Source organism: Miniopterus schreibersii (genome assembly GCF_964146895.1).
Source record: "Miniopterus schreibersii genome assembly, chromosome: 8".
NCBI classification, from domain to species: domain Eukaryota; kingdom Metazoa; phylum Chordata; class Mammalia; order Chiroptera; family Miniopteridae; genus Miniopterus; species Miniopterus schreibersii.
Window position 1 is genome coordinate 6,371,275 of NC_138109.1, and position 24,058 is coordinate 6,395,332.

Sequence of the window (24,058 nt, forward strand, 5' to 3'; positions counted from 1 at the left end):
CCCGAGGCAGGGTCAGATTGCTGTCCCCAGTGGGGTGGGCACGTCCCCAGTGGGGTGGGCTGGCAGGGGGCGCGGCTCCACTGTGCCTTCCTCCCTGCCCGCGACGGGAGCCTTGGCAAGAGAAAGTGGCTCTAGTGCAGCCTGGGGACCTACGTCGAGGGGCTGTCCAACGGCCTAGGGGGAGACTCAGGAGAGTGGACTGATCCTGGGTCCCTTCCAATCCAGAAGACCTGGAGACGGGTTTGGGCCAGGTCTGCAAGTTCAGACCTGCCCAGAGCTCTGCCAAAGACCCACATGGCAGGGTCATCGCAGCCTAGCCAGGGGCGGAGGGCCAAGTTCTGGGGTCCGCCAGCCCCCTTGCTGTGTGTTTAAGACCCACGGCAGCCCTGGCGCTCATGCCTCTCCTCTCCTCCCTGACAGGGAATCGGGAACACGTTTCAGGGAGGCGCCAACTGCATCATGTTTGTCCTCTGCACCCGCGCTGTGCGCACGCGGCTCTTCGCGCTCTGCTGCTGCCGCCCTTCCCAGCCTCCCGCCGAGAGCCTGGCCGGCCCGCCCAAGGCCTCTGCGGGGGACTCAGGGACCCATGTGGGCCCCGATGAGCTTCCACACACCTGAGCTCTTCCCTTCCCAGTTCTGCGCGTGGGTGCTGCCTCCCTGGGACAGGTGGCTCTGAGTCCCTCTGCAGGGAGTGGACCGGGACGCCTGCGGCACTGGAAGCCTTCTGCCGTCGAAGCTGTCCCGACGCCGTGGAGCGGCGGCTGCGAGCTCAGCTTCTTCTACCTCCTCGACCCTCAGGCAGCGCATGTCCACTCACACCCGTGTCCTGCTGCACTCGGGTGTCTGTCTGCATGAGGGTTGGCCATGAGATTCAGGGACATCAGTGGCACTTGATCACTGCCAGGTTGCCTTGTGGGCCGGTGGCCATCGCCGCTGGCCCACGCAGCACTGTTTACATTTGAGGACCCACACCGGTGGGAAAAGCGTGAAGAGCTATGTACGCTATTTCCCCGTCCTAAATAAAATGTCAGGGGGACCAGAGAGGTGGCCCCCACCTAGAAACCACGGAGCAGATTCCCTGTTTGTCAGGGCGAGGGCTTTCCCCAGAGAGCATGGCTTTCCTGGGAGAGCTTTGCTAGTCAACAAGAGCCCCAGTTACCTTTCACCAGGTGCCCCGCGGTTTCCTGGTGGATGCCGTGAGTGTAGCCAGCAACTGCTCAGGGCAGCCGGCCTCCTTGGAAGCTCCCCAGTTCGCTGTGGGTTGCCAGCCTTCGGTGTAGATTGCATTTGAGTTTCAAGCCCAGGCCAGAATTCAGACTCCTGCCTCCACCAGTCACTTCAAATACAGGCTCCCCCCTCCAGGGCTGCGGCTGGAGCAGGAATAAGAAAGGCCATTGCGGGGCCTCCTGCTGATGTCCCGTCCCCGTGTGTGTCCCGTCCCCGTCCGTCCCCCCCCCCCCCAGTCTCGGGTGTGCACTGTGAACACTGGCATGGGGCTGCGTTGGGAGCAGGTTTGGCCTGTTCACTGCCTAGTTTAGTTTTCATAGGAAAGGGGACCATCAGTGGTCCAAATATTGATTCCTCTCTGACAGTGAAGGTTTGGGAGTTGGTTGGGGGAAGTGACATGTGGGTCACAGGTGATTATTTATGTTTAATAGATAAAGGATTTAAAATAAGCATCTGTGTCTCTCTATTCTGAGGCTCTCTCACCAGCCCTTTAACTTTCTCTATGAAGTCACAGAAGCCGCTGGCTAAGAACAGGAGGTGTGAATGTCACCTCCAGAGCCTGGGAGTGGGTGGGGGGGGCGCGGAGGAAAGTACAACTTTACCTGATAGGTGTCCCTCCCTTGGGTTCCATGACAACTATGCAAAACTGCAATGATTTTCAGAACCTATAAAAACAGTTCTAGGTTAAAACCAAAGCCACACCACACAGTGGATTTCTGTTCTATCCTGAACAGTAAAATTGTAACAGGAAGAGACTCTTCACAGGATAGTCATCTGCAGAACTAGTCCAAAATGCTCATTTTCAGTTTCCTTTAAAAGTTTCTTTATGAAAGTCAGCAAGAGGTAAACACCCTCTTAGGATTCAAAGGATGCTCTGGGTTGCACTACGGGAGGCTCGTCAGTCCGGCAATCTCCTTACAGAACCGGCCTGTGTAAGGGGCATTCAGGATTCCCCTAAAGATGTTACAGCAGGTCACGGCACATAGCTGGCCAAGACCCTCACATCAGCTTCTAGAGTGGAGCAGAAATTCAGGAAGCTGCTTGCTGCAAAAAAGAAAATGATTCACAGCCGAGGTTCAGATTGGCCACAGAGGAATGCTACTAAGATAAGTCCTGCTCAGAAGGGGGCCCCGGAGTCCCTGGTTGCAGGGCCTGGGCACGTGGCCTCCTCGGGGCCAGTCCGACCTGAGTCCCCCCAGACAGGCTGCAGTCAGAAATGGCCGGCAGAGGGAGCCAGGGGCCCACAGAAGAGCATCTCGGTGCTCGGGGCACCCTCAAGGTCTCATTCCACTTGTTTGATGCCACTGCTGTTCTGTCTGCTTCTGGAAAAACCTCCCAGCAGTTCCACCTGGGTATTTCCATCGCAGCGTCCTCTGCTGCCCACCCGGCTCTGCAGCGGGTGAGGGTGTTAGTGTGAGTGGTGCAGATTGTGTGTGTGTGGGGGGGGTGTCTTGTCCTAATGCTGGGGCCCGAGGCCAGGGGCCAACGTTGAAAACAGCATCGCCTCTTTTTTAGAGCCATCCTGTTGGCTGGGTGGAGCTCAAAACTGGAGGATGTGAGGCTTGTGAAGGTGTGTGGGAATGAAGTCACATGATGGGGGAGCCCAGGGGTGCAGGCAGGTGCTCTGAGCAGGTGAACATAGCTGTGTTCCTTCTACACTGTCTCCTCTCAGTGTCATTAATGTTATCCACCTTCGTCCCTCAGTTCCAGATGTGTATCCTCAGCTGGAACAGATGCTGTGGTCTCAGACACCCTCTGAACCTTGGTCTCTTTTTTCACTATTATTCTTTGTTTTAATCCTCACTTGAGGATATGTTCCCGAGGATGTTTTTTATTGATTTTTAGAGAGAGGAAGGGAGAGGAAGAGAGAAACATCAATGTGAGAGAGAAACATTGATCGGCTGCCCTCGGCACTCACCCTGACTGGGGATCAAACCCACAACCCAGGTATGTGCCCTGACCAGGAGCTAAACCCATGACCCCTTGGTGCATGGACAGTGCTCCAACCAACTGAGCCACACCGGCCAGGGCTGAATCTTGGTCTTTTAATCAGGTTTACCAGGTACTTTTTGCCTCTTTGTGCTTCACAGTTATTTTGGTTGGTTGGTTTTTTAATAAAGATCATTATTTGGCCCAGGCTGAGGGTGCAAACAGAGCTCCCCATATGTCCACAACAAGAAAAAAACATTTTTACAAACTTCCTGTTATGGTGTAATAACATAGTGTGAGGGTTTTTTGCACATGCAAAATTGTAACAAAAACCCCCAACTGTCTAGGTTGAGGCCAGAGCCGTGCTGTTTTAAATGAAATAAAATAATTATTTTCCCTTTGTGTGTTTGGTAATCTGATTGTCCGTGATGTAGGGAGGTGGGACAGGGTAGCTCCCATGGACCTGTGCTATGGGGGCCTCTCCAGAGCCTTCCACACAGGGACCTGGAGACGACACCTGGACCCTTCTCTCCGGGGACATGGAATCAAGTAGGCGGCCACCCCGTTGGCATAGTTTCTCCCGTGTTTGCCTGACAGGATCACAGGTGTGAGGAAAGCAGATGTCGGCCCCACCCAGGGGACAGGGAGCTCATGGAGGGGGAGGGGCGACCACCGCTATGCAGAATCCACGCCAGCACAAGGTCCCAGACTGGCTCTTGAACAGACAGAAGGACAAAGTACAGCCAGGTCCTAGCCGGGGGTCCGGACGACAAGCTCCGGGAAGGCCTGGAGCGGCTGAAGGAAGTCCAGGCGCACAGAAGGCTGCGCCGCTTCTGGGGGCTTCACGGTCAAGGCCAGCACACCAGGACCAGGGGCCCCCGGGGTCACACTGTGGTGTGTCCAAGAAGAAATAAGCCTGTAGGCTTGTCTGTTAATAAATAGTGTATACACCTGAAAAAAGGAAAGAAAAGAAAAAAGGAAGCAACCAAGATGTCTGTCCTTCAGTAGGCGATGGATAAACTGTGGTGTGTCCAGGCAATGGCAATGAGCTATCAAGCCATGAAAAGACATGGACAAAACAAATGCTTAGGACTAAGTGAAAGAAGCCGATCTGAAGAGGCTACGTGCTGTGTGATTCCAACTACATGACATTCTGGGAAAGGCAAAACCAAGGAGACAGTAAGAAGACTGGTGGCTGCCAGGGGTGAGGGAAGAGGTGGAGCACGGAGGATTTTCAGGGCGATGAAACCTCTGTATGATACTGCAGTGGCGGACACTTGCCAGTACACATTTGTCCAAACCCACAGCACATCCAACACCGAGAGCGAACCCTAATGTAAACTATCAACTCCGGGTGATGATGACTCCACAAGACCACAATCCTGAGATCTTCCAAATTAAATTACAGCATCCAGAGAGTGAGAGAGATAAGAGCAGTTAATAGGTGGGGGCCAGCCAACAAAACACTGCTCACATTCCTGAACGCGTGTCGGAGCCTTGACTCAACCTCCCGGCATCTATTCACTAGGTGCCACCACACCCTGTGTAGGCACGAACTTTCAGGACTAAAACCAAGCAAAAGCAGTAAATATTTCTTCCTTACAGGCTGCACGCCTACCAGATCCTTTCCCACCCCCCTTATCTGTAGCCAGTGTAAGTTCTTCCAAAACAACTTTCTTTGCTAGAACGTACTGTATAAAAGAGCCCATCAACTCCAGGACGGTGGACATGTGTGTCTTCTCCATCCAGCCCCACTGCTGGTGGTGTAGACTGCATGCTCCAAGACCTGTCCTTTTCTGGTAGCAATATGGCTCAGGACACCCTGTTGTTGTTTTTAAGAAAAGCTTTCAGCCATGAAAGTTTCCTGTTTAACAGATGTGTCAATGTAGATTCATCCTAGGTAACTAATGTACCGTCTGGTGGGGCATGTTGATCATGGGGAAGGCTATGTGCATGTGGGAGCAGGGATACGTGGGAAATCTCTGTACCTTCCCCTCTGTTTTGCTGTAAACTTAAAACTGACCTAATTGCTATTTCAACCTCTCCCAGAAACATAATCTTAACCAGCCAATCTGGAATTTTCTGATAAGCACTAATAAGGTGATCTGTCATGTGGGCCCTCTGCATACCCCATAGAAAGAAGGTGATCTGTATGATAAAAACCCTTTTCCTTCTCTTCCCCCAAAGATAAGCTGAGCCGGCCCCCCAATAATCCTTTCTTTTCTTTAGTCAGTAGCCCCCTTGCCCCATCCTTCCTATAAAAACCGTCCATTTGCACAACCCCTCTGATCACCCTTCTCGTCAATTAGATCTTCACATTTACTCCGTTGATTTTTTTTTTTTAACAGATTAAATAGTTTGGGGTATAAAATGTCACTTGATGCTTTCTAGTAAAAAGCCTTCGAGTGTGTGGATCCAAGAAGACGCATTTGATGTGAACCCGACAAGGAATTTACCTGCTGAGGTGGAGCCCCCATGGCCAATGGAGGGCCCAGCTTTTGTACATAGTAAGAGTCTAGTGACGATTTGCTGAGAGCGTCTTCTCATCGCCTGGGGATACTGGGAAGAACCTCCTAGCAAACTCCTGGCCTCCCCCACCCTGCCCTGCTTTTTGGGTGGCCATTGACCAATAGACTGGGACCTGCCCATTCAGTCAGAACTATGCATATTAATCCTCATTTGCATCTCTATCGACCAATCAGAACTGCATCATTTGGAGACCTCATTTGCATAAAATGGGGACCTTGGGTGGGAACTTGACAAAAGACGGCCTCCCTTTGTCTCAGTGCAACACAATTTAAGTCACTACCTGAGTCTTTGTCTCCTGGGTGAGGCTCTTTTTGCTCAAATTTGCTCTTTACTAAAGTCTAAAATTACGTTTGGTTTCCAAGCCTTTCTGGGGGTCCTTGGAGCACATAATAAAGTTATCTTTAGCGTATCTTTCTGGGCCAGAGCCTCCTGGGAAGAGTAAAGCGATGTTGATGGAGGCGGCTGGCCGTGTCTTCATCAGGCCCAGACGAGTCGTAGCTGCGTCCAAGGAAAGAGACCCGGAGAAACAGGTGAGCCCCGCAGCCAGGCGAGCAGGGAGGCCCTAGGAGAGAACAGGGCCGCCTCTATAACTGTCACTCGGGGTGACCTCTCTCAGCCTGGGTTTCGTCTGAAATGGGGACGAGACTGAAATGCGACCTGGTGCTCATGGAACTAAGGGCTCCATACCCACAGCATCATGATCAGTTAGCCAACTTGTGTTGGCTCAGTGAGCTGAAGCTTCTACTCCCTGTCCCACCCCACAGAGCTAGTCCCCCCGGTTCCAGTGCCCCAGGCACATGGGGAACCTCTCAGGACAGTACTGTCGCAGGTGGAGCAGACTCTCCCTTCCTCTAATGCTTTCTGTAGCTTTTCTTCCCTCTGGCTGACATGACAGCAAATCCCCGATTTGGGCCCCAGAGCTGCTCAAATTCCAGCAGAGAAAACCTCCCTGCAGCTGGCATGTGCCTCCTCCCACTTCTCACCCACCACCCCAGGGGGCAAAGCACATGGTGAGACCCTGAGGGCAGGAGCTGGGTGCTGCCTGAAGTTACCAGCCAGCGCCCAGACGAGCCCTTGGGCCTTGGGGGGTTGTGCCAGGCGGGCAGGAGTGAGCCCCGCTGGGTGCAGACCTGAGAGGCCTCACTGGCGGGAATGTGGCTGCTGAGGAAGACAGTTTGGCAGGTCCTCAAGAAGTTAAACACAAACTTACCGCATGACCCATTTCAGATGAATCTTGAGGACATTATGCTAAGTAAAATCAGTCCCCAAAAGACAAATGCTGCATGACTCCACTTACATAAGGTACCTAGACTAGTCAAATTCATAGAAACAAAAAGTAGAATGGAGGTGGCCACAGCCAGGGGAAGGAGGAATGGGGAGTTGTTGTTTAATGGATACGGAGCCTTAGTTTTGCAAGATGAGAAAGTTCTGGAGATCAGTTTCACAACAATGTAAATATATTTAACAATACTGAACTGGGAGGGAGCTGAGTGAAAACAGTGAAGAAATTTAGCAAAAAAAACCCTCAAAACATCATAGACAATATTATGGTCATTTACCAGAGGGAAAGGGGGTGGGGGTGGCCGTAAAGAGGGGATAAGTGGTGATGGAAAGACACATGACTTGGGGTGGTGAACACACAATATACAGACTATATTATAGAATTGTATCCCTTAAACCTATATAATTTTATTAACCAGTGTAACCCCAATGAATTCAATAAAGATACATGTAAAGGACCTGCAAACAGATAAAGTAAGATGGCCACCCAGATTAATGTGTAACCAACAGAAGCCACTTGAATCCCTGAGGAGCCTCGTGAACACCCGGCTTTCACGTTCTCTGTCCGTGATTCCTGAGGGACACACCCTTTGGGGCAGGTGCCTTCTGATAGGTGAGGTCAAATTCTGTTCTTGGTAAGAAAACCTAGGAACCTTGTAATGTTTCTAAAGTTTGCTCACCAGGCATGTCAGAGCATGACCAGCAGCCTCCCTGCATTGGGGCGTCTGATAGCACCTCAGGCTGGATGTCAGGGTGGCAGAGCACAGAACTGGCCTAAGGAGCAAGAAAGTTAACTTGGATCGGGCACCTTCTCTCCCTCCTCCTTCTACCCAGGTGGCACAGTTGGGTTCTGATGGTCAGGTGGCAGGCCTGGGTGGGATGTGCTCAGCCCCACTGGGCACTAAACTTGGGCTTGGGAAGTCTTATGTCAACCAGCTGGACAACCCCACCCCCACCCCCACCACACAAGGAGGGCTGTAGTTGAATCCGTATTGGAATCTGTTAATTACTCCTTACGGATCTAAACCTGGAACAGGGATGACCCAGGGCTCCACTTCCTCCCTCCCTCCAATTCAGCAATCTGCTGACACCTGCACATGGGTAGCAGCCTCATTCTGTGCCCCCTGAGGCACATGCAGGCATTTCTGCTCTAATATGATACATGTGTTCCTAGAGAACCAGAGAACCCCACATTCTACCACGGGGCTCACAACAATAACAGGGATTAAGGGAAAAAGAGGGCTGGGGCAACCACTCGGATCCCGTGCAAGTTTTTACTCAGAACAATGCAAATAAAAACAAGCGCAGGTTAATGAAAACAGCAGCCTGGCTAAATCTCCACTGACTCTTGCACCCACCAGCTCGGGGGTCCACGTGTTCTCCTTTAAGACAAGGGTCTTTAGGCCGTTCACTTCCAAGGGAGAGCCATTTCATCAATATTTAAAATCTGACACAGGCTGTAGTCAATGAAACCTAACAGGCAAATATTTGATGGTTCTACCATGAGAATTAGGCTCAGCTGCAAGTGGCAGAAAATGAAATTGAAGAGTATTTCTTTCATGTTAAGTTCAGGCAGCAGTCCAGGGCTGGAATAGCACTCCACAGGCCAAGGGACCCAGGCTCCTACCACCTTGTTGCTCTGTCCCGTGTGGCCTCAACCTCATGGTACACACTGGTGGCACCCTCATTTCAGGCAGCAGGATGGAGAAAGGGAAAAAGAAGACAGCGAAGTTCCTGGAAGCCACCACAGATGTCGCATTAGACAGAACTATGTTGTTTGTCCATTCAAGTACAGGGCAGTCTTTATTTTGGGCAGCCACAGACAGGTCCTGCCACGGGTAATTCTATTACTATTGAAGGGGGACAGCATATGGATTTGGGGATGAGTTGGAGGAGCCACAACAGTCTACGATAGAAGCCATGGCAAAACTTTAAAATCCCAGAACATTCCTGAGTAGAGGTGAGACCACCAGTGACCTGAAGTTTTGGTACCATCGTCTGGTCTGAGAACAACCCAGGGATTTGCCAGCTTGCTTTCAGGTGCTAATTCAACATATTACATTCTGGTTAAATTCTCCTACATAAACTTTTTTTTGAAAAATTCTGTAAAGCTTCATTTTCAAAAAGATTGTTTTTATTTTTCGTTTCGTTCCAACAGTAATACAGAAATTCTCTTATTTCCCCTCCCCACTATCCTGTAAATCACCACATTTCATAAACTTTACCTCCTGTCTCTCAAATGCATCTCTAATCTCTTGCCCCAAGTGACCATCATCCTTCACCTATTCTACAAAAAGAGCTGTTCCCTTTTTTCTTCCCCAAACCCAGTGGTCTCTTGTCCCCTTCAAGGGTTAGTAAACTTCTAAAAGCACAAACCAGATCACTCTCCAAAACTCTTAATGCCTTCTGTTTGCTCTTAGAACAAAAATCAAGCTCCTTAACACAGCCTGCAAGTGTTAAATGTAGTCTGGCCCTGCCCATCTCACCAGCCCCCTTCCCCCGCCACTCTTCCTCTCTGTTTTGTGTTCTTGAGCCACACTGACCTTACAATTTCTTGGTAGCGTCACACTCTCTTTTACCACAGGGCCTTGGCACGGACTGTTCCCTGTCTGGGAGGCTCTCTTCACCCCCTACTTCCATCCCCAGCCCCCTTTGCCTGGGTTAGCTCTCTTCACCCTTCCCATCTCAGCTCAAGCTCACTTTTTTAACTGAGCCTTTCCTGCCCAGCCCCACCCCCGTCTTTAGAGCCCTTTAGTAGTTATAAATTCACCAATGTGTTTATTTGCCCAAATTCTGTTTCCTCAACTAGAGCCTAAGTTGCATGAGGCCAAGGCTATTTTTATTTTTGCACCCTGCTGTATCCCCCCTCTACTACAGTCGCAGGCTCAGTAAAAAAAATGTAAACGTGAGGATTGGAGAGGTCTGTAATCTCATATCCCAGAATAACCACTGTTTTCAGGTTCTCGTAAGTCCTCTCAAATTGGGTGCTAACATATTTACACTTCATAACATAGTAAATATTAATAATAAGTAAAAACGATTTGGGAATGGAGATCTGGGACCCAAATCCTCATGTCAGAATCCTCGGTAAGCAAGAATACTTGGCAAGATTTTCCCCATCGTAAGATGGTAGGGAGAGGAGCTAACACACAGCCCCCTGGGAGAGAGGAAAAGTGGCGTTTCCCCTCAATGATCAAATCCTGATGTGATTTCCTTGTCATGAGTCCAGCTACAGAAGGTCAGGAGGGCCCCGCCTGAAGCCGGGTGTGGCCCTGCCACTGTCCACTTTCCTTTAACTTTAAAAGTGATTCCTTGGCCGTCATTAGAGGTCATTTCAAAACACAAATCAGTTTCTTGTAAATATTAATGTGTTCCTGGGACACGCCTCAGCCTGCTGTCTATCTGCGATGAGACAGAAAGTCCCTGGGCTAATCGCTGTTGTCTACTACTGTCATTTTATACCCCAAGGCAAAAACAGGCTTCTGTTGGCAGGTTCCCCTCTAGCCCAGACTGGACAGAGACAGGCCAGGGTGGGAGGGCCAGGCCCCGCAGGCAGGACTCAGACACACCTCCCTCCCCCCAGTTTCAGCTGCAGCGGGTAACAAACAAACATGGAAGTTCACAAAACCAAAAAGACCCTTTGCAAGGGGGAAACCGAACCACACACCTCTCCGGTCAGCCTAAGGCAGGGGCCTGGAAGGACCCTGGGGAGGTACAGTCCCTGCCTCCGACCAGGGCGCCATCCCCACCCCTCCCCCACCCTACCCTCATCTGAGTCTCTGGGAGCCCAAAGGATCGCCTGGCAGGCCTAAGGGCAGCCGGAGTCCCAAGGTGGCATGAGTGTCTGGTCCTCGGGGCTTGGGAAGGACCTGGCAGGGGGCATAGAGGACCTGGCAGGTGCGGTCCCCAAGCCTCTGGGCCCACTCACGATGATTCCAGGCCCCACTGGAGCCCCCACGTGCCCTGGGAGCCTAGAGGCCTAGTGGGGCCCAGGGGCAAGGGGCTGGGGGCCGCGGGCTCGAGCCCCGGGCCTGAAGGAGCCCACGCCCCGCGCGGAGGAGCCGCGTCCCCACGGAGCCGGCGCCTCGCTCCGCTCCGCGCGCTGCGCCCCTGCCGCCCGTGGGCGTTGGTGACGACACGGCCACACCTAGAACTCCCTGGACCGGCCGAAGCCAGGTACTGCGGCGCCCCGTCCCGTCCCCGAGGGTCGCCTGCGGGCCCCGCCTTCAGTTGGGGAAGTCGAGGCAGGGCGGGGTGTCTGCGCCCCCCGGCCCCTGGGTGTGCAGCTCCCCGCCGGCCCGAGGCGCGCAGGGAAGGAAGGGGCAGCCCCGGGCCGGGAACTGGGGCTTCTCCTTTCCTCCAGGCCGGACTTTTGCAAACCTCCCACATTTATTTCTGTTTGCACCACCTGTCCCCTTCCCTCCCCTCCCCAATAGCTGATACCCCCCTCCCCCCAACTGAAGTGCATTTTCACGGTTGAATTTTTTATAATGCTTTGAAATAACTGGAAGCCTCTGGCCTTGCCAAGCTTTAGTTGGAAATCTTTGTATTATGGACGGTTGCCCCCCGCCCCTTTTGAATAGGGACCCCCACCCCCAACATGCAGGGGCTACTACACGGTCACCCTCTTCACAGCCCCCCACGCAGTGGAGCCTGGTCACAATTCCCGGCTCTGCTGCTGAGGCCCGAGCAGTGCCTGGCTCCCAGGTAACTGTCCATTTGAAGGGGAGGGAGGGGGAGAAATGGCTAAACGGACTCGCCATTTCTACGTGTTCTACGTGTTCTCAGCACGTGGAACAGGGAGTGTGTCCTGCAAGGATGAAAGTCTGCAGGCCTTGTGGGACTTTGCTCTGGGTTTTGCCACTTGACCTAGGGTGCCCAGTGGCAGCTGACTACGTGCCCGCACCGGGGTCTGGCCGTGGCCTGGCCAAGCGTGGAGAACCCTGGCCAGCAGCTGTGACTCCCTCTCCTGGCCCTGCAGATAAAGGGGTTTGAAGTGTTTACTGCTTTTTCAGTAGTGATCGTTACACAGAAAGTAACAACTCTAGGCCACCCTGAGTTCCTTAAAAAGGAAAATAAACTCTCCGAGAAAGTGTTGCCTGGTCACTTGGGCAAAAGCTGAGTCTCTGGCAGAGAGACTGGGCTCTAGGCTTCCTGGCAGGGACCGCTTCCTAGCGACCCTCCCGTGCTCCCTCGTTACCCCATGTGGTGTAGGGTTTGGTGGCAGCTGTTGCTTTCTTTCCACGTGTTTGTGACAGAAATAACCCTCCCAGTCACTCACGAGGAGCCTGACTGGTGTTCCCAGTGGGGATCACAGACTGTGCCCATCAGGAAGGGGCTGTGCTGCAATCCTGAGGGGGCGGGGGGGCCCGCTTGCTGAGCTAAACCGCAGACATTTAAAAGAAGTGAAAGAATGACAGACCTCTGGGTTCCTGAAAGGGTTATTCTGCCTTAGACTGGCTATAAAAATGCTATTGGCCGTTACTTGACTGGGCTAAAGTGCAGCCAAGGATGTCTTCTGTCCCCAACCAGTGCGTCCGTTCTCTTGGCTGAAAGGAAGTAAGCTGTGCATGTTCCCGGAGCAAGGATGGAGCAGCAGAATAAGCTCAAGGGGGAAGGGGTAAGTGGGGTTCCCGGGGAGGGGGCACGGAGCAGCCCACTCCAGGGCCCCCCAGTGCAGCTCGCAGGGGGTCCCCCTGGGAGCTCCGGGCGGCTGCCCTGCCCTCGCCATTCACCCAGCAGCTGCATGTTTACAGGGACTAGAGCAAGGAGGCATTTAGAGGGTTTAGCCTTAGAGATCCTTTGGGAATCATTCTACCGGAGCAGCCTGGACAAATTGAAGAGACTCGAGGGGTTCATCTGTCCCAACTTTCTTCGCCAAAAGCCCTTGAGGTGAAGGGTCTCCGAACCAGCAACAAAATCCTTAGGGTTGCCCGTGAGGCACTCGCCCCCCACACTTTGTTCTGATTTTAGCTTCAGACTTTTTGAATTGTCCTTTTCAGCAGGTAACATAACTCAGCCAGCATGAATTCAGACGCAGAGAAGCTGTTGCAGGGTTTGAATATAATTCACATGTGTAGCAGAGATTCCCTACCTGACGACAAGACTCCCTTGTTTTTTAGAGACCAAAGATTTTTCTGCTGGGCCTACCGTTACACCTTTAGAGTCTCTTGATTGAGGAAAATGCATAAAGACAGAAAGATAATATGAATTTATTAATACCTTTCAGAAATTTGTTGGTTTTTGTTTTTTTTTTCTCATTACAACAGCATCTGCTACATGTATGGGAGGAGAGGCACGTATCTGTGCAATTATTTATTCAGTCACGGGTGTGAGACCCTTGCCATAGGCAGGTTTTGGAACATGCTCTGTAGCTCATAGATTAAGAGCGGGTTTGGAAGGTAGAGGTACCTGGAATTCGTTCTTGCTCCATCCTAATCTAAATGTAGGAACTTGGGAAGTTACTTAACTCCTCTGTGCCTCAGTTTTCTCATCTATAAAATGGGTATATTTACCATACCATCTCATAGGGCTGCTGGAACAATTAAATGAGATCATTTGCCTGCATGTAAATTACATGGCACATAGTGAATTCCCCATAAGTGTTCTTACTTTTGGATCATCGATTAGAGCAGCACACTGTTGACATTTGGGCTGGGTAACTCTTTGCTGTGGGAGCTGGCCTGTGTGCTGTAGGGTGCTGAGCAGCATCCCTGGTCTCCCCTCCCTTGCTGCCAGGAGCGCTCCCACCCCAAAGAGAATCACTGCTTCAGAAATTACCGCGCACCTTCACCTGGATTATCTTGTTTGATTTTTCACAACAACCTAAGAAAGTACTAGTCAAGTGTTAGCCCCTCTAGTCTATAGAAAAGGGACTGGGAGGTAACAAGAATTTAGGGGTTTGGGAGAGTCAGGGGAGGCCCTGACCTGGTCTATGCCCCTCTTCAAAGAGAAATGCATGGCCCAGCTGTGTCCCCAGGTGACTGCAGTAAAAGGGAAATGCCCCCACATGGTGGAGCCTGAAAGTGAGCAAAACATTTTGAAAGGAAATGATTACAATGGTCACATGCAAAAGGTATGGGCTGATCACAGCTCCCTGCTCCCTCGTTCTCCAGGGAAGGAAGCCTCCAGCAGCAGCCCAGCACAATGCAGTCTTCCCCTTGGGGCTGCCTGAGGGTGGACCTGCCCCTTTGGGCACTGCTGGGCTTCCTGGGAGACATCAAAACAAACTATTCCACTGCTGACTAACTGTAAGAGTCTGCAAATCATTAAGCAATGATTTGAGGGGAGATTTTGGAGCCAAGGAAAAGTAGAGGGAGCAGGGAGGCCTGCAGGGAGTGGGGCTGGGCTGCCAGGGCTGCCCTGGCAGATGGGCAGGGCTTGGCTCTCTGTCCCCTGGTGGCTGCGTGACCCCAGCCTCACTGGCCTTTGGGTTCCTCATATGTAAAGAGAAAAGAATCTGTCCGATGTGCATCTAGGACTTTCTGCCAGGAAAGAGACTCTTGGTCTAAAAGGAAAAGATAAAATGGATTGAAAGAAAAATGCTACAGTGCTTTGGAAAGTGCAAGTGCCCATTTTTGGTGGCATGCCCCTGCCAACAGCTAGCTCAGTGCCATTGAGCAAGCAGCTTTCCCTCTGGGTCCTCACTGTTAATAATTAATTATGATAGCAAACCCGTGTGCAGCTTACTACGGGCTAGGTGTGGCTCTAAGCGTTTTATAGATGGGCAGGCAAAAGTGGTTTATTGATGACAAGAACTCAGCCGAAGTGTGCTTGAATAGCAAGTGGGCGGCAAGAGTGTAAATAGCGAAGGCCAGCAATCTGAGCCCTGATGAGGCTGGACTAAGTGCACAGTGCCATTGTCACATTCTTTTAGCTAATAAAGCTGTTGCAGTCATCATAACCCGCATGCCTTTTCCCATACGAACTGTAAACCTACTTTTGTCCACCCCTGTATCTGAACTCATTTGTTCTTTACATCAGTCCCATGAGGAAGGAAGTGTCATTGTCCCCATTATACAGGTGAAGGAGCCAAGACACAGAGAAGTTCAGGAACTGGCCCAAGGCCACACAGCCCGTAGCGGAAGAGCCGGAATTCAATCCCATGCTCTTGGGTTGCAGCCGCTGTGCTCTGACCCGCCCCCCCCCAGCAACGAGACGAGGCACCTCCAGCTCTTTCCCCCCCTCCACGTGGACCTCAATGTCTGCTTGTAAAACTTTGAGTCCCATAGTGTGATAAAGCGACTTAAAGTGTTGATAAAACTCGCTTTTCCAGGGACCTGTGCATTCTGCCTGGAGACTCCTGCGTCCCTGCTGGTGGGCTGGGGTGCGGAGACGGACCCCTAAGGGAGCTGGCTCGGGCAGGGCTCCCTTCCCCGCGCCCCGAGTCACGCCCTGCCAGAAGCCAGCCCTGAAAATGTCTCCTTCGCTAGAGCCTCGATGTTCTCAGCATTATGACGAACAGGGAGCCAGCTGACTGTGGGCATGAGGGATGAGGTTCCCGGTTTGTCCCAAATCTAAAAGTAAAAGAAGACAAAGAAAGAAAGAAAAAAGAAAGCGTAATCCCTGGCTTTCTTTTACATGCCTTTTTTATACGGCACCTTTATTGAGAATGTAACATAAAATTCACTGTTTCAGGTATACAGTTCTGTTCACAGAATTGTGCAGCCACCACCATAAGCAACTTTAGAACATTTTATCACCCCTGGAAAAACCCGTACTCACTTTTAGTCACTCCGTAGCCCCCCATCCCCTCCTCCTGTCCCCTAACCCTAGGCAACCACTTTTCCCAAGTGGCTTTACGTTCCTACCAGAAATGGTAGAGGCTTCCGGTTGCCCCACACCTTTGACAGCCACGATCTGTCTCATTGATTCCGGCCATCCTACTGAGCGAGAAGTGTCCTGTGTGTCCTACATCTCAGGTGGGGTGTGCGGGGTTATGGGTGTGGGTGTGAGTGTGCCCCCTGCCTTTGGGAAATACAGGGCAGGGTGGCCACAGCCCCGGAACCCGCCTTCCCTCCTGGGCACCATCACCTGCTCCCCTCACTTTTGTCACCCTCTTCCCACGCTGCTCCCAGAGGATGGTGACAGCTGGGGACTGGAAACCAGAGCCCGCTGCTCCGTGGGCTGGCTTGTCTGTGGCTCTGTCTTCCTCGCCCGGAGCTTCCTGGTGAATTAACGCCCGTTCATTGGTTTGGTTTGGGGGCAGCCAAGCAGAGGGGGGGAAGCTCCCCTCGCGGCATCGCCCTTGGCAGGCTCCCTGCAGGCCTGCTCCTGCCCACAGCAGTCCCCTGTCGCCCCGTCTTCTCGGGGCATCGTGCCAAGGCGGGAGTGACCTGCTCTCTGCCTGTCCTCCCCTCCCTTCTCTCAAGAGGTCCTCTTTAGCTTAGACGGGACACTGCCCGCAGGCAGCGGGAGGGGCGTGTGTCCCCCGAGGCGGGCTGTGCGTGAATGACGGCGCTGGAGGCCGGGTGCCCGCGGGGGTGCCAGGCCCGGCCCAGCGGCAGAGCCTCCCTGCGGCCGGTGCTTTTATAACGTCCTCGCAGTAACTCTGGGCGGCGGCACCCTCATTTCAAAGACGAGGGAACTGAATACCGTGGAAATTAAGCTCAGAGATGGCAGTGGGCAAACTCAAAGTGAGATCTGTCGATTCCACTCTTGTTTTCCCCCTGCTCGTCATGGAGGATTGTCTGAATGAATGCTCAGCTTCCTCGTGTCACAGGGGGATACTCTCAGAGGGTGTTTAAGGGTCCCCAGAAGTCTGCACTTAAACAGTTGCTCTCTGTGCCTTCTGCCTGTCACAGCGAAAGTGCAGGGGCTAAAGGAATTACTCGGCGGCCCTAAAGAATTAAAATGGTTTGCATTTCCCCCCTTTGATCTCTAGGGCAGTGGGGCAAATGCAGCCACGTAGCAGGAATGTCACTGAAGCGATTCAGACATTAGATGGGGTGTTCGAGTAGGTCCCTCAGTGTCCCTCTGACCCAGTGGTTCTCAACCAGGGGCAACTCCCTGCCCAGCCCCAGGGACATTTAGCAATGTCTGGAGACCTTTGGGTTGTCACAGGTGGGGGAGGGGTACTCCTACCATGCACACAGGACAGCCCCCCCAAAACAAAGACTTATCGGGCCCTAAGCGCTGTGGTTGAGAAAGCCTGTCCTAACCCCCCGGTTGGGTAGAGGGCAGGTTTCAAGATAGGGAGCCGATGAAAGACTTCGGATCTTCAGATTCCAGTCCGTCTGTCTTCCTACAAGACGTTGAAGTAAGTAGGGGACCCCTCTGCCTCCTGACCTGAGCTGTGACACCACCCCCTGCCCCCCCACAGAGGCTGACGCCCCTGCTTGCCCTGGCCACGCTGATAGCTGCCTTCGGGTCCTCCTTCCAGTACGGGTACAATGTGGCCGCTATCAACTCCCCTGCCCAGGTAGGTCACTGTGGCGAGTGAGCCTCGGCCCCCAGGAAACAGGGAGGTGGTGGGTTTGGAGCAGCCTGGGCCCCAGTGGGTGGCCACCAGGGTGGAACTGCACATGCGTGAAGGGCCACACAATGGGTCATCGAGCAAAGGGACATAGCACAGGCCCCAGGGGACTGGCAGGCCCAGGGCCCTGGGGATGAACCAGGTCCCAGCCTGGCTGGACACATGGTAGGCTGGCCTCTGACTCCCGCAGCCTTGCGATCTGTGGAGGAGCCCGGAGCACAGGGATCACCCAACAGACTGGAAGACTGGAGCCGGTCCTTTCTGGGGTCGGAAACATCCGGGCAGTTTGCCCACCAGAGGCCTTAGGGTCCTCCCCAGGGTGCCCCCGCTAACTGCTGTTAATACAACCCTGTCCTGACTTCCTTTCCTCCACTTACCAACGTCGATGCCTGTGTGCCCAGGCTGTCCCTTTGTTGGCCCGACGGCCTAACGGCGCTCTTTCTGCAAAGCCAGGTCACGTTCTTCGGGTGCTCTGTTTTGCTTTTTCTCCAGCTCATGAAAGAATTTTATAACGAGACCTACTATGATAGAACCAGTGACTACCTGAGCGACTTCTCCTTGACCCTTCTGTGGTCTCTTTCTGTGTCCATGTTCCCCTTCGGAGGCTTCATCGGCTCCCTCATGGTCGGCTTCCTGGTGAATCGACTTGGAAGGTAAGGGAAGGTGACCTTCCAACTCCCCAAAACTCTCAGACCCCATCAGAGGTCTAAATCCAGGCCTACAGCTGGAATCCTTACTGTGAGACCAGGCAATACCACCCAGATGATTTCCGTTTTCTAATGTGGTCTGAAGACCAGACATTGGCCAAGTGTTTGGGGACCTAGGCAAGGTTTTTGGGCTAGAAGCGGAGGTGGCAGGTCTCAGGCTGTGGGGTGGACACAGAAAAAGTACTTCAAGATCAGGCCTCACTCCCACTGTCTCTGCTCTCTTACCTGGGAGTTTTTTGTTTTGTTTTATACCAAAATCAAAACCAAGTTCTGTCTTCTTTTTTGGCCTTTGGGAGAGTCGAACACCAGATGATATGGCCAAAAGGTCAGTCCCAACATAGACCATAGCACAGTGTTCTTGAACTCTGCCTCCTAAACAAACACAAACTAACTTCTTTCTTTTTTTTCTTTTTTATTGAACTTACTAGGGTGACATTGGTAAATAAAATTATATAGATTTCAGGTGTACAATTCTATAGCCCATCATCTGTGTATTGTATTGTGTGTTCACCACCCCAAATCAAGTCTCCTTCCAACGCCATTTATCCCCCTGACACCCTCTTCTACCTCCCCCTACCCCCCACTTATTTGTTCGTTCACCTTGAGACCAAGTAATATGCAAAACTTAACCCAAATTAAATTCCTGTGAAATTCTGAAATGGCTGGGACTATCAGGCCCTTACTTCCCTGGGAAACCGTGTGGTCCCAGGGTGACTCACTGTGAGTGTCGTGAACGTCAAGGGCAGAGCTTATATCTTTGCCCCTAATTCTAGAAGCGTTGCAGAGTCTGTATTTGATTCCAGAAAAGGCCCTGAAGTCATCCCACTGCCCCGGGTAAGCTGCACGGGCACGAGAGACCAGCCTTGCTGTAAACAGCATTTGAGAGCCCTCCCGGCAACCTCTCCCTCCCCGGGTGAGCCCAGGGAGGCTGGGTGGGATCACCTTCCTGTTCTTGGCCGCAGATCCAGTTTGCTCAGGGGTCAAAGCAAGGCCAGAACCCAGACTTTGGTTCCATCTCTGGTATTTTCAAAAAAAGCCTGAGAATAGGAACACATAGCCTCTGGTTTGGGATCTAAGATCCCAAGGTCTTCCTGGGAGGTTGGTATTGAACTCACAGTTTTCCCTGTGGGCCCCCTGGGAGCAGGACATCAGTCGGGTCTGCAGGACCCTTCTCTTTGAGTGAGGGACTTGTGGTTCGGTCCACAAAGGGAGCAGACGGTGGCTTGTTCAACTAACCTTTTTTGATGGCTTCCTATGTGCCATCTGAGTGCTTGTAGGGTTTTTAATTCCTCTAATCCTTACAAAAGCCCACCCCCTTTTCAAAGATGGGGAAATGAGGCACAGAGAGATGCTGTAATAACCCAGGATTACACAGCTGGCGGGAAATTTCATTTCTGAGCATGTGCGAGTCACCTTCACACTGTCCTCTGTTATAGCAGACAGATGTCTTCTCAGCCTGTTGCTTTATTTTTATTTATTTTATCTTCACCTGAGGATATGTTTATTGATTTTATAGAGAAAGGAAGGGAGAGTGAGAGAGAAAATGTAAAAGAGAAACATTGATTGGTTGCCTCACACCCGGGCCCCGACCAGGGCCAGGGATCGAGCCTGCAACGGAGGTGCCCTTGATGGGGAATCGAACCCAGGACCCTTCGGTCTGCAGGCCGACCCACTAACCGCTGAGCCAAACTAGCCAGGGCAAAAAAAAAAGCCAATTTTTTTCCATGTAAAAAGTCCATTGTTCTTAAATTTATCTTAGTTAGTCATGTCCCTTTACTCTTCTGTGTTAATTTTTAAATCGGTTTATGAAAATCCCTGAAAAAATATTCTGTTTGGCATTGTTTTGTAGTTTGTCGTAGGTTTTTTACGAGATATCACCGTTATAAGTTCTCTCTATAGTTTGTTAAGCTTGTTTTTTTAAAACCATAATAGATATCAAGTTTTACTGACTTCTTTTGCAGTTTCAATTGCTAATCTTATCTTTTCCCCAGTATAACCTTAAATAATGTGTTCTTAACATGGAAAGAGTTTTACATGTGCTGGAGAATTCAGTCTGCTACTATTTCATCGAGGACTTTTGCATCTCTGTGAGGTTGGCCCATGCTTTTCTCCTGATGTTCTTACTCAGTTTGGGTTTTAAGATTACACCAGAGCCCGGCCGGGCGTGGCTCAGCGGTTGAGCGTCGACCTGGGATCCAGGCGATCGGGGTTCGATTCCCAGTCAGGGCACATGCCCGGGTTGCGGGCTCGATCAACGACTCTCTCATCATTGATGTTTCTGTCTGTCTCTCCCTCTCCTTTCCTCTCTCTGAAATCAATAAAGATATATTAAAAAAAAAAAAAAGATTACACCAGAATCATGTTAGTTTATGATTGCAAAAACCTTGCACTGTACTCCTGCAAACTGCTTACTGCTGTCAGCAAGTTCACACCTGGTGAACATTCTTAAACGAATGAGCGACTCCTTAGACCACACTGTTCGTTTTCTGTGGTTTTTTAAATTTATTGATTTTCGAGAGGGGAAAGGAGAGACAGAGACGGGAGGGGAGAGAGAAGCACCGATTTGCTGGCCCACTTACGTATGCATCACGGGTTGCTTCTTGTATGTGCCCTGACCGGGGATCAAACCCGCCACCTTCCTGCATCGGGACAACATTCCGACTGACCGAGCTGGGCAGCCAGGCCCAAACTGGTTGACATTTTGTCCTGTGCAGGAAAGGGACCTTGCTGCTGAACAACGTCTTTTCAATTGTGCCAGCGATCCTGATGGGAAGCAGCGAAGCTGCCCGGTCATTCGAGATGATCATCTTGTCCAGGCTGTTGGTGGGCATATGCGCAGGTAAGCAGGGCGACAGTCGTCACCGTGCTGTGATGAAGAACAGTCCCGAGGAGGGAGCACGGGCGCCGGGTCTGCCCCAGTCTGGGGCCTCTGAGGCCGGACGCTCGAGCTGTCCCTCTGGGCTGTCGTGAGTCGTGCTCGAGCCCCTGTGTCCGTCTCGGGTGCAGACAGCAGGCAGATCTTCCCTGTGACGTTTCCTGCCGAGAAAGCTGTTCTTTGAAAGACGGAAACGTAGAATCTTAGGTTCTGGAGGGTCCTTCCAATCCTTTATCTCTGTGTTTTCTAAAAGCAGGCCGGGACCAGTTAGTGGGTCACGGTGGCATTGGTTTAGTGAGCAATGTTTTGTTTCTTTTAAATAGAGTAGACTGTGTCACATGCAGTCAAGGTAAGGATTTTCTTTTGAAACTTTGGTTTCAGTTATTTGTCTGCATATGTACTTGAGATCCGGGTTGCAATGTAAAATGCATTTCTGTCATGGTCAAAAAAGCTTGAGAAACAACCTAATGTATGGATCCCTCTAATGGGCGGGAGTCAATGATAGCAACCTCTCCGCTTTCACAGGGGAATTTAAAGTCTGCACAGGGCTTGTCAGGGCTTCTATTTCCCTCGGGCCCTCAGCGCCCACCTGCTGAGGAGGGCAAGGGCCGGCCTGAGGTCTCTCCCCTTGTAAACCCTGCAGAGCTCAGCAGCCCAGGCTGTTCTTCCTACTGGGTGGTTATGGAAAAGTCCCCTACAATTGCTCCAGACTGACCGAGGTGGGTGGAGCCCTGCGGTGGCCTTCCCTCGGCTCAGGATCTGTTGTGACAGCATTTGCCAGGCCGCTCAAGGTGAGTGAGGTGCCTGGCTGTAGAGTTAGGAGGCGCCGCTGCTGGGCTGGGCACCTGCAGGTGGGCACCTGAGGATGAATGCCCTGGAAATGCTACCCCCTGGGCACCTCACTTGTCTGCTCCACCCGGCCCTGGCATCGCCAAGTAACTCAGTTTCTCCTTCCAAACACGAGGATAGGGACAGATGCTTTGGCCAGGTGTCAGCAAACCCCTTGGCTGAAGTTAACTGACCGCAGGAGAGATGCCAGGGAGCCTGGCGTTAGGGGAAATGGTGAGAAACTGCAGGGCTGGGAGAAAAAGAGGAAAAGAAGATTCCTCAGGGGACGAGGGCATCTCAAGGAGAGAAGGACCACCCCTGGCAAACCTCACTTGGGACTCGCTTCCCCAGAGGGCACTTGGACAGGTCCCTGCCATCTTGGCCTGAGCCCTGAGGGCACCTGGCCATGCCCACCTTCACTTTTCCCGGCGGGGGGCACAGGGGGTGGGGGTTCAGCTTTATGAAAAAATTGATGATTTCTAAAAGTTGTCAGCAGTGAGCAGGTGCAGCCACTCTCCCATTGACCATCCAACAACTCAGAGTTGGGTCTGACAAATATTCGGCTCTGACAGATAACAGATGGCAGCCAAAACCCCCCAACCTTTGCTCCTGAGTAAGAATTACTTTAAGTCAGCAGTTCTCAAACTATTGGGCCTCAGGACCCCTTTACGCTCTTAAAATCATTGCGGGCTCCCAAGAGTTTTTGCTCGCATGGGTTCTATTGATCAGTATTTACCATATTAGAAGTTGCAGCCAAGAAACGTATTGATTCATTTGAAAATAGCAATAATAAGCCCATTACATGTCTTTGTAAAAATAACTGTGTTTTCTACAGCAAAAAAAAAATGAGTGAGGAAGGTGGGTATTGCTTGCCACTTTTGGAAATCTCCTTCATGTCTGGCTCCGTAGAGGATGCCAACTCTCAGACCTGCTCTGTGTTCTGCCGGTTGTGACATCACATGGCATGTCACCTCCAAACGAAAAGGCAAAGAGCACCTCAGGGTTATCCGAGATAGTTTTGACCTCACAGAGCCCCTGAAAAGGTGTCAGGAACCCCCTGGGCCCTCCTGTCACACTAGGAGAACAGCAGCGGAAGCATAATCCACTCGTGGTGAATTCTTCCCACGCTCCTGAACACATCAGGGAAGTGTAAGGTCAAGCTCCCCGGGCACCCTGCAAATGAAGCGGGCGGTGCCTCCGCCACGGGGTGACAGAGAAAGGCGACCCGGACTTGCAGGTGCTCCCAGCCGAGTGGCGGCCCCTCGCAGCTGTTTGACCCAGTGTTTTGCTGAAGGAATGTCAACTTGAAATGCCACTTTCTCTGGCTCTGGCTGCAGCACAGCCTGGCTGGGGTTGCCCCCTGGAGTCATTTTTAAGACAAAATAGAGATTGTTTTCCACCAACGTGAAGGGAATCCCATCTCTTTCCAACCGCCTGAGGTTTCACTCTTCAGCTTTGTTCTTAGTCAAGGTCAGAGGGCTTTGCCATTGGATGCGGCCACCAGGGCCTGAGTGGTGACCGTGGAGCCCTCCCCAGACTTTTGGGCACTGGGCCTGCGGGGTGCCCTCCCCCAAGACACCTAAGAGCTGCTCTAAAGACTGCACCTCTTTGCTCTGGAAATCAGAAAGAATCCGTACTAATGAACCGTGATGTCTCTTTTCAGATACTAAGCAGTGATATCCTTGGGCACAGTTGCAAAGCTTGGAAACTTGGTCTTCAGTTCCCTCCTAGCTCAAGTGTTATCAGATACTGTCCCGTTACCAGCAGCCCTGACCTCCTCTCACCCCGACTCTGTTTCCTCTCCGGCTCCCTTTGGCCGGACCCTTGCTCTCAGACGCCCACGTCTTTCCCAGCCTCGGCTGGACTCATGAGTAGCTGTGCAACACGGGGACTGGTAACAGCCCATCTGACCTTCTGCCAAGAGTCCCAGCCTTTCGCTGGCCTTTGAGCAGAGTTAAATGGGATAATATATGTACAAAAACTTCAGAGCCTATAAAATTAACTCTGCCTGTTCTTAAAGGGATCAGATATCAGCAAGATGGGAAAAATTACAAGTCTAAATATTAGGGCTTCAGAAGTAGTCTGGGCATTACTTGAATCCCAGGCAGCGGTTGTCCCACAGTATAGCTTTCAGTTTTGAATGCTGATTGATAAAAGTGGCTTCGGCGACTGTGAAGGTATCGGCGCATCTGTTCCTTATGTAATATA

The 24,058-nt window shown here is 51.8% G+C and overlaps 1 protein-coding gene across 4 annotated transcripts in view; it reads left to right on the forward strand.

The window, feature by feature from the left end:
- LOC308561162 (solute carrier family 2, facilitated glucose transporter member 5-like) overlaps positions 1–24,058 on the forward strand; it is a 42,968-nt gene that overhangs the window by 13,202 nt on the left and 5,708 nt on the right. Inside the window, exons 1-4 of one of the 4 annotated variants that reach the window (XM_081145751.1) lie at positions 12,264–12,586; positions 17,288–17,386; positions 17,933–18,093; positions 20,862–20,986. In XM_081145751.1, coding sequence (XP_081001877.1) covers positions 12,554–12,586; positions 17,288–17,386; positions 17,933–18,093; positions 20,862–20,986 — 418 coding nt within the window. In that variant the 5' untranslated portion in view covers positions 12,264–12,553. Of the gene's footprint in view, positions 1–420; positions 3,555–12,263; positions 12,587–17,287; positions 17,387–17,932; positions 18,094–20,861; positions 20,987–24,058 lie in introns of those variants that run through there. The other 3 variants (XM_081145752.1, XM_081145754.1, XM_081145753.1) reach the window with 3 other exon arrangements.